This window comes from Thalassophryne amazonica, chromosome 4 (genome assembly GCF_902500255.1).
Source record: "Thalassophryne amazonica chromosome 4, fThaAma1.1, whole genome shotgun sequence".
NCBI classification, from domain to species: domain Eukaryota; kingdom Metazoa; phylum Chordata; class Actinopteri; order Batrachoidiformes; family Batrachoididae; genus Thalassophryne; species Thalassophryne amazonica.
In genome coordinates, this window is record NC_047106.1 from 132,855,711 (window position 1) to 132,865,879 (window position 10,169).

Below are 10,169 nucleotides of genomic sequence, written 5' to 3' on the forward strand. Positions count from 1 at the left end.
TGGGAAATCAGACTCGTCTTATCACCCCCCAATGTCACAATGCATACAACACTGCCATCTACTGGATGGGAATGTGAAAAGCGGCCAACATGGTGAGTTACAGATCACAATGGAAAAAATGACATACTGTATTATGAAATACCCATCTGTGTGTAAAAACCAACACACAAGTTACAAATCGGAAATTTGTGTTTGTGGATCACAAAAACACGTGTGCAAATCAAGGACTATTTGTAGATCACCCTCTGTGCTTTTGCAGGTATTAATGAGACAAATTTAACTCCATAAATAAGTCTCTTTTCACTTAAAAAAGTAAAGATTTGCATGTACATGCTGTCTTTAAAGCAGACACACTGTTAATCATAATACATTGGAGCAATGCATTATGGGAGTTTGTGGTTTGTTTTTATTATTATTGTTATTATTGTAGTACATGTTAGTTTAGAAGTGTTGTTAGTGTTATAGATTTGTTGTGTTTTTATAGTTCAAGGAATGTAGTTAGTTTGGTGAAGAGTTATGTTGTGACCATGAGTGAAAACGACATTGTGATTTACCTCTTGTGCCACTGTCTGAGCTGCTGCATGTAGAAAGTAAATTCTCTCCTCTCGGTGGTGCCGTCTGTAAAAGAGGGTGGAGGGCTGAGTTCCTTACGGCAGCCTGATTGTTGCAGAACACCCCACACAGGAATTAATGTCTGGCTTTAGAGTCTCCAAATGTTTTTGACCATTCGGTCTTACTTGCTATGCCAGCAAAGAAATGTGAACAGACTGAAAGTTAGTGGAACTAAATTTAGTGGAAGCTAATTAATCTGCTGATGGTTTTCAAAATTAGCTGAAAAGATGATCTGCTAACAAAAAAGTTAGCTTCATTAATTAGTGGATTAGCGGAACTATGTCCACCACTGAGTTTACACATCCATGGGACTGGCAGCATTCACAGATGATGCTGTTAGATATATTTCTGTGTTTAATTATGGTTTTATTTTGGTATTAAGGTAGTTACTTTATTTAGGGTTATACTTTTAGTTTTATTCTTATTCTCACTTTCCTTTGTTTTCTCTTGGTATGTGCATGTAGAATTGAATTTAACCAGTTTGTACCACTTAGGATAAAGAGAGTTAGGTGACAATTATAAATCATATGTCTCCCATTGTTGCGCGGGCCTTGGGCCGGGGGATGGACCTCCCTTGAATACCCACGGGGGCCAATAAGAGAAGGATTTTACGAAATAAGGTCCGCCTCTGTCACGCATATGTACAGTGGCTTGCAAAAGTATTCAGCCCCTTGGTATTTCACGCATTTTAATTTGTTATGGCATTTCAAATACAAAACGTAAATCAGGCTTCTCAACATAAACATTTCTAAAATTATCTTCCTTAGACTCAAATTGAAAGTAAATCTCTACAACTTGATATAAAAGCCAAGATGATGAGTTGAATAAGTAATCAGCCCCTTTGGTATAATACCTGTAAATAATCAGTTTAATTACCAGTTTTCTTCGGACAAGTCGGGATGGATACATGAACATTTCCAAGTCACTGAATATGTCTTGAACTTTATTTACATCAGTTATGAAGAAATACAAACAGTTTGGCACTCTGTGGTAAACCTGTGTGGAGTAGACACTTCTGAAAAACTGAGTGACTGTGCAAGAAGGAGAAGAGTGAGGAAAGCCACCAAGACACCCAAACAACCTAGAAAAAGTTACAGGCTTCTGTGGCTGTGATTGGAGAAATTGTGCACAGTGCATGTTTTGCATTTTGTACCCCAGTTATACAGCTTCATGATGAAGTGGTACAGAGGAGGATTTTCTTTAAAAGAAGACCTGAAAGTTCAGCTACAATTTGTCAGAAGGTACATCTGAGATGCAAGCCTAGATTTAATGGTTTGGTGAAAGAAACTCCTCCTCTGTACCACTTAATCATGAAGCGTATAACCATGGATACAAAATGTAAAACATGCAATGTGCCCAATTTCTCCAATCACAGCCACAGAAGCCTAAAACCTCTTCTGGGTTTTCTGGGTGTCTTGGTGGCTTTCCTCACTCTTCTCCTTCTTGCACAGTCACTCAGTTTTCCAGAAGTGTCTACTCCACACAGATTTACCACAGAGTGCCATACTGTTTGTATTTCTTCATAACTGATGTAAATAAAGTTCAAGACATATTCAGTGACTGGGAAATGTTCATGTATCCATCCCGACTTGTCCGAAGAAAACTGGTAATTAAACTGATTATTTACAGATATTACACCAAAGGGGTTGATTACTTATGCAACCCATCATATTGGCTTTTATATTTTGAATTAATTTATATCAATTTGTAGAGATTTACTTTCAGTTTGAGTCTAAGGAAGATAATTTGAGAATTTTTTTATATTGAGAAACCTGATTTACTTTTTGTATTTGAAATGCCATAAACAAATTAAATTGCGTGAAATACCAAAGGGCTGAATACTTTTGCAAGCCACTGTAATCCTGTATAAAACTGTTGGGAAAGTGTAGTGACACGGACCCACAACAGGGGGCGTAAATGAACGGACAATGGAAGGAGTCAAATTATAACACTTTACTGTTGTGAATGACACAACTAAACACAGCAGATTACAGAATGTGCAAAAGTCAGTCAATAAGGTGTCGTGTGGGCAGGCTCAACGATAGGAGACGCCCGTCTGGAAACGAACCGGAACCACACGATTCCCACTGCCACCGAACCCGAGGAATACTGGAGCCGCCAAGTCCCGGAGTCCCCAGGTGGCCACCTTCACGGCGTGTCGGATCTGGTACTGCTGGCAGAAAGCAAAGACAGTCAAGGGTGGGTGTGTGAACACCCAGTAACAATCCTGGTGGGAATTCCACCTCCACCTCTCACTCAATACTTGCAGCGATCCCTCAGAGGAAAAAGAGTGCCGTTTTGCACAGCCTCCACAAAAAGGACCGGTACTCCTGCAAACACTCACAATAAACTGATTTACAAAATATCACAAAAAGGTTGAGGATATTACCTCTGGTAGAAGATGATATCTCGGCAGTGTGGTGGAGGTGTCTTCCTGCTTTTATTCCAGATGTGGATTGGATGATTAGTGACAGCTGTCACGGATGATGGGTGACAGCTGTCACCACGGCTTGTTCCTGAGGCGGCAGCGCCCTCTCGTGCCTGAAGCACGCACTTCAGGCAGGGCGCCCTCTAGTGGTGGGCCAGCAGTAGCTCCTCTTCTGGCGGCCCACACAACAGGACCCCCCCCTCAACGGGCGCCTCCTGGCGCCCGACCAGGCTTGTCCGTGTGGCGTCGGTAAAAATCGGCCAGGAGGGCCGGGTCCAGGATGAAGCTCCTCTTCACCCAGGAGCGTTCTTCGGGTCCATACCCCTCCCAGTCCACCAAATACTGAAAGCCCCGGCCCATTCGACGGTTGTCCAAGAGCCGGCGAACTGTCCAAGCCGGCTCCCCGTCGATAATACGGGCAGGAGGCGGCGCCGGACCGGGTGCACAGAGGGGTGAGGTGTGATGCGGCTTGATTCTGGAGACATGGAAAACCGGATGGATCCGTAGTGAGGCCGGGAGTTGGAGCCTCACTGCGGTAGGACTGAGAACCTTGAGGATGGGAAAGGGTCCAAAGAAGCGGTCTTTCAGTTTGGGAGACTCGACCTGTAGTGGAATGTCCCTGGTGGAAAGCCATACCTCCTGCCCGGGCTGGTATGCGGGGGCCGGGGACCGTCGACGGTCTGCATGGGCTTTAGCCCTCATCCGGGCCCTCAACAAGGCCGAACGGGCGGTGCGCCACACCCGACGGCATCTCCGCAGGTGGGCCTGGACCGAGGGCACACCGACCTCTCCCTCCACCAAAGGAAACAAAGGGGGTTGGTACCCCAGACACACCTCGAACGGGGAGAGGCCGGTGGCAGAGGACACTTGGCTGTTATGAGCGTACTCGATCCAGGCCAGATGTTCACTCCAAGCCGTCGGGTGTGCGGAGGTCGTGCACCTAAGGGCCTGCTCCAACTCCTGTTTGGCCCGTTCGACCTGTCCGTTAGTCTGTGGGTGATACCCAGACGAGAGGCTTACGGTGGCCCCCAGTTCCCGTCAGAAACTTCTCCACACCTGCGAGGAGAACTGGGGACCGCAATCCGAAACGATGTCTGTTGGTATCCCATGCAGCCGGACGACATGGTGGACCAGGAGATCCGCCGTCTCCTGGGCCGACGGGAGCTTCGGGAGGGCCACGAAGTGGGCCGCCTTGGAGAATCGGTCCACTATCGTGAGGATGGTGGTGTGTCCCCGGGACGGCGGGAGACCCGTGACAAAATCCAGACCGATGTGGGACCAGGGGCGGTGAGGCACAGGAAGTGGCTGTAGGAGTCCCTGTGCCTTCTGGTGGTCCGCCTTGCCCCTGGCGCAGGTGTTGCAGGCCTGGATGTAAGCCCGGACATCAGTCTCCAGGGACGCCCACCAGAAGCGCTGCCGGACCACTGCCACGGTCCTACGCACCCCTGGGTGGCAGGAGAGCTTGGACCCGTGACAGAAGTCCAGAACGGCAGCTCTGGCCTCTGGTGGGACGTACAATCTGTCTTTCGGTCCTGATCCGGGCTCCGTGCCAGGGCCTCCCGGACGGTCTTCTCCACGTCCCAGGTTAGGGTAGCCACGATAGTGGACTCCGGTAGAATGGGTTCCGGTGGATCCGACAGCTCGGTCTTGACTTCCTGTTCATGCACCCGGGACAGGGCATCCGATCTTTGGTTCTTGGTCCCGGGACGGTAGGTGATCCGGAAGTCAAAATGGCCGAAAAACAGTGACCAGCGGGCTTGCCTGGGGTTCAGTCGCTTGGCGGTCCTGATATACTCCAGGTTCCGGTGGTCCGTGAAAACCGTGAAAGGCACTGACGCTCCCTCCAGCAGGTGTCTCCACTCCTCAAGAGCCTCTTTCACCGCAAGGAGCTCTCGATTGCCCACGTCATAATTCCGCTCTGCTGGGGTCAACCTGCGGGAAAAATAGGCACATGGGTGAAGAACCTTATCGTTTCTCCGCTCTGGGATAGCACGGCTCCTATCCCTGAGTCAGAGGCGTCCACTTCAACCACAAACTGGCGACTAGGATCAGGCTGCACCAAGACCGGTGCAGTCGAGAACTGGCGTTTCAACTCCCTAAATGCGGCTTCGCACCGATCCGACCAGGTGAAGGGAACTTTTGGTGAGGTCAGGGCCGTCAGGGGGGCTAACTACCTGACTATACCCCTTAATGAACCTCCTGTAAAAATTTGCGAAGCCGAGGAACTGTTGTAGCTTCCTACGGCTCGTAGGTTGGGGCCAGTCTCTCACCGCTGCGACCTTGGCCGGATCCGGGGCGACGGAGTTGGAGGAGATGATAAACCCCAGGAAGGACAAAGAAGTGCGGTGAAACTCGCACTTCTCGCCCTTCACAAACAGCCGGTTCTCCAACAACTGCTGCAGGACCTGACGTACATGCCGTACATGGGTCTCAGGGTCCGGAGGAAAGATGAGTATATCATCCAGGTATACGAAGACGAATCGGTGCAGGAAGTCCCGCAAGACGTCATTAACCAAAGCTTGGAACGTCGCGGGGGCGTTAGTGAGGCCGAACGGCATGACCAGGTACTCAAAATGACCTAACGGGGTGTTGAATGCCGTTTTCCATTCGTCTCCCTTCCGGATCCGAACTAGGTGGTAGGCGTTCCTAAGATCCAACTTTGTGAAGATTTTGGCTCCATGCAGGGGGGTGAACACCGAATCTAACAAAGGCAACGGGTATCGGTTGCGAACCGTGATCTCGTTCAGCCCCCGGTAATCAATGCATGGACGAAGACCGCCATCTTTTTTGCCCACAAAAAAGAAACCTGCTCCCATCGGAGAGGTGGAGTTACGGATCAGCCCGGCAGCTAAGGAGTCCCGGATGTAGGTCTCCATTGATTCGCGCTCAGGTCGGGAAAGGTTGTACAGCCTGCTGGACGGGAACTCCACACCTGGCAACAAATCGATGGCACAATCGTACGGACGATGCGGGGGGAGAGTGAGTGCCCGATCCTTGCTAAAAACGTCAGCAAGATCGTGGTACTCAACTGGCACTGCCGACAGATTGGGGGGAACTTTGACCTGCTCCTTAGCCTGGGAACCGGGAGGAACCGAGGATCCCAAACACATCCGATGGCAGGTCTCGCTCCACTGTACCACCACCCCGGACGGCCAATCAATCCGGGGATTGTGTTTCAATATCCAGGGGAACCCCAGAATCACACGGGAGGTAGAAGGAGTCACAAAAAACTCACTCTCCTCCCTATGATTCCCTGACACTACCAGAGTTACTGGTGGTGTCCTGTGTGTGATTAAAGGGAGTAGGGTGCCATCTAGTGCTCGCACCTGCAATGGTGTAGGTAGCGCCACCAGAGGGAGCCCTACCTCCCTGGCCCATCTGCTGTCTAGCAGATTCCCTTCTGACCCTGTGTCTACCAGTGCTGGGGCCTGAAGGGTTAAATCCCCGCTAAGGATTGTAACTGAGAGCCTGTGGCAATGTGTGTGTGTCCCACGTGAATTTCTTGGCCCACCCTAAGCCCAGTTTCTAGGGGCGGGCGTTGGTGTTTAACCGTTCGGGGCAATTGCTCAATTGATGCTCCATTGAGCCACAAACAAAACACGCCCCACGTGGAAACCTCCTCTGTCTATTAGGTGGTCTAAATGTAGCCCTGCTCGTGTCCATAGCTTCGTCAGCAGGGGGAGCTGTCGCCCCACGGGACGTAGAGGCCAGGGAGCGTGGGAAGGGCGGACCTTTCTCGGACCCGGAAGGAAGAGGGACGGCGCGCGCCCGGCCACGTCCTTCGTCTCGTTCCCGACGGCATTCCTCCAACCGATTGTCTAACCGTATAACGAGATCAATAAGCCCATCTAGTTCCCGCGGTTCATCCTTGGCCACTAGGTGCTCCTTTAGGACTGACGACAGTCCATTTACAAAGGCGGCGCGGAGCGCAGCGTTATTCCAGCCGGACCTCGCAGCCGCGATGCGGAAGTCGACTGCATAAGCAGCTGCGCTTCGGCGTCCCTGTCTCTTCGACAGCAGCACAGTTGAAGCGGTCTCTCCCCTGTTAGGGTGATCAAACACAGTTCTGAACTCCCTCACAAACCCAGTGTACGTGTGAAGGAGCCGTGAATTTTGCTCCCAAAGCGCTGTAGCCCAAGCGTGTGCCTCTCCCCGAAGCAGAGTGATCACATAAGCTATTTTGCTTGCGTCTGACGCGTACATGACGGGACGTTGTGCGAAGACGAGCGAACACTGCATAAGAAAGTCCGCGCACGTCTCCACACAACCTCCGTACGGCTCAGGAGGGCTTATGTATGCTTCAGGGGATGGTGGGAGGGGTTGTTGAACCACCACTGGAACATTTATATCCAGCACAGGGTCGGCAGGAGGAGGAGCTGCAGCAGCGCCCTGAGCGCTCGCCGCCACTTGCGCGGAGAGAGCCTCCACCCTGCGGTTCAGGAGGATGTTTTGCTCGGCTATTTGATCCATCCGAGCTGTAAAGGCGGTGAGAATATGCTGTAGCTCACCAATCATGCCTCCTGCAGAAGCCTGCGCTCCCTGCTCTCCCATTGGTTGTTCAACAGCCTGGTGATGCCCCTCGGAGTCCATGACGCTGGCCGAGATATCCTGTTGGGAAAGTGTAGTGACACGGACCCACAACAGGGGGCGCAAATGAACGGACAATGGAAGGAGTCAAATTATAACACTTTACTGTTGTGAATGACACAACTAAACACAGCAGATTACAGAATGTGCAAAAGTCAATCAATAAGGTGTCGTGTGGGCAGGCTCGATGATAGGAGAAGCCCGTCTGGAAACGAACCGGAACCACACGATTCCCACTGCCACCGAACCCGAGGAATACTGGAACCGCCAAGTCCCGGAGTCCCCAGGTGCCCACCTTCACGGCGTGTCGGATCTGGTACTGCTGGCAGAAAGCAAAGACAGTCAAGGGTGGGTGTGTGAACACCCAGTAACAATCCTGGTGGGAATTCCACCTCCACCTCTCACTCAATACTTGCAGCGATCCCTCAGAGGAAAAAGAGTGCCGTTTTGCACAGCCTCCACAAAAAGGACTGGTACTCCTGCAAACACTCACAATAAACTGATTTACAAAATATCACAAAAAGGCTGAGGATATTACCTCTGGTAGAAGATGATATCTCAGCAGTGTGGTGGAGGTGTCTTCCTGCTTTTATTCCAGATGTGGATTGGATGATTAGTGACAGCTGTCAGGGATGATGGGTGACAGCTGTCACCACGGCTTGTTCCTGAGGCGGCAACGCCCTTTCGTGCCTGAAGCCCACACTTCAGGCAGGGCGCCCTCTGGTGGCCAGCAGTACCTCCTCTTCTGGCGGCCCACACAACATAAAACTGCTTGTATCCATTTTTCTGGGTTCTGTAAGAGCGGATCTTGTCTGTAAGAGAAATTCTTGCAGGGCCCAGGCCTGATTATTTTTGCTGTGACTTTGATTAAATTTAAAAGTGTGGAATAGTTTGAGTTTGTACTTTATAAAGGGCAGTGTTACAGAAAGAACTGGGGGAAGAAATAACGCTTACAATCGTTTTGTGTCTGTCTTGCAGATTTTCTGTTAACTTCCTGGTGAGCGAATCGTGGAACAAGGCACTCCATATCAACCCCAGACTGAGGCAGGGGATTGTCGTGAGAAACAGCATGATCGATGGCAGCTGGGGTCAGGAGGAGAGAGAGCTGATGAACAACCCCTTCATGGAGGGCCAGTACTTTGATGTAAGTCTGTTTTTCAGTCTTCATCATGTGCTGTGGTGATTTGGCCGTGCCCTGACTGTCTGGTGATTGATTTGTCAGATGTCCATTCGCTGTGGGAACCAGAGGTTTAAGGTGTTCGTCAATGGACAGCATTTGTTCGACTTCTTCCACCGGCTGCCCTTTACCCAGATCGACATGCTGGAGATTGATGGCGATGTGCAAATCTCCTACATCCACTTCTGAGACCACAAACACCATTCATGTGTTCATGTTTCTGCTCCTCTGTGACATTTCAGACCTCTATGATGGAATATGATCAAATCATAATTTTCCTGTGAAGATAAATGACGTCGTCATCAGCATATCATCTGTATCCTGTCAAACAAAACAAATTAACATCTTAATAACAGTGAATAAATACATGAATAAGTGTGTTGCTTTAAATGGCCATACTGGCCATTTCAGTGTTTTTCTAACTACCTACACATGTAGCATGCATGTAATAATTGATCAAAATTAATTGCATGGTCTGTTTCCAAATTAAACAAGAACGTTTTGTGGGACCAGTTGACATTACTAGTTGAAGTACATGTGTCATTTCATTTCTTAGAATGTGTGAAGTGGGTATTTCATGTCGTACACATGTTGTGTAATTGAACTTCTTGTGTTGATGCACCCGAAGATATGATCCATCCATATCTTCTGAAGCTCAGCATCTATATGTTGCACCCAGGTGACCTCATCCAGGTGCTGTTCCACAGCCTGTCCAGTGGATTTTGATTTAGCACTGTTGTCGTGCGTTACCTGTGCTGCTCCACAGCCTGTCCAGTGGATTTTTATTTTGTTTTAGCACTGTTGTCGTGCGTTGCCTGTGCTGCACCACAGCCTGTCCAGTGGATTTTTATTTTTATTTTATTTTTTAGCACTGTTGTCGTGCGTTACCTGTGCTGCTCCACAGCCTGTCTAGTGGATTTTTATTTTGTTTTAGCACTGTTGTCGTGCGTTGCCTGTGCTGCTCCACAGCCTGTCCTGTGGATTTTTATTTTTATTTTATTTTATTTTTTAGCACTGTTGTTGTGCGTTACCTGTGCTGCTCCACAGCCTGTCTAGTGGATTTTTATTTTATTTTAGCACTGTTGTCGTGCGTTACCTGTGCTGCTCCACAGCCTGTCTAGTGTCGGATTCCCTGTTTGGGAATCCGCTAGCTTAGCGTAGCTACTAGCTCTTAGGCGTTTTAGCATGGCGGCTTCTCCTGTCTCTCCCGTACTTTTCTGCTCTGGGTGTGAAATGTTTAGTTATTCCTCGGCCTCTTTTAGCAGTAACGGTACTTGTAATAAGTGCAGCTTATTCGTAGCTTTGGAGGCCAGGCTGGGCGAATTGGAGGCTCGGCTCCGCACCGTGGAAAATTCTACAGCTAGC

General features: G+C 49.5%; 1 protein-coding gene across 2 annotated transcripts in view; it reads left to right on the forward strand.

The window, feature by feature from the left end:
* LOC117508765 (galectin-4-like) overlaps nucleotides 1-9,150 on the forward strand; it is a 39,200-nt gene extending 30,050 nt beyond the window's left edge. For both annotated transcript variants that reach the window (XM_034168594.1, XM_034168596.1), the window contains 2 exons: nucleotides 8,606-8,771; nucleotides 8,850-9,150. In XM_034168594.1, coding sequence (XP_034024485.1) covers nucleotides 8,606-8,771; nucleotides 8,850-8,993 — 310 coding nt within the window. In that variant the 3' untranslated portion in view covers nucleotides 8,994-9,150. The remainder of the gene's footprint in view (nucleotides 1-8,605; nucleotides 8,772-8,849) is intronic.
* The last annotated feature ends 1,019 nt before the right edge of the window (nucleotides 9,151-10,169 follow it).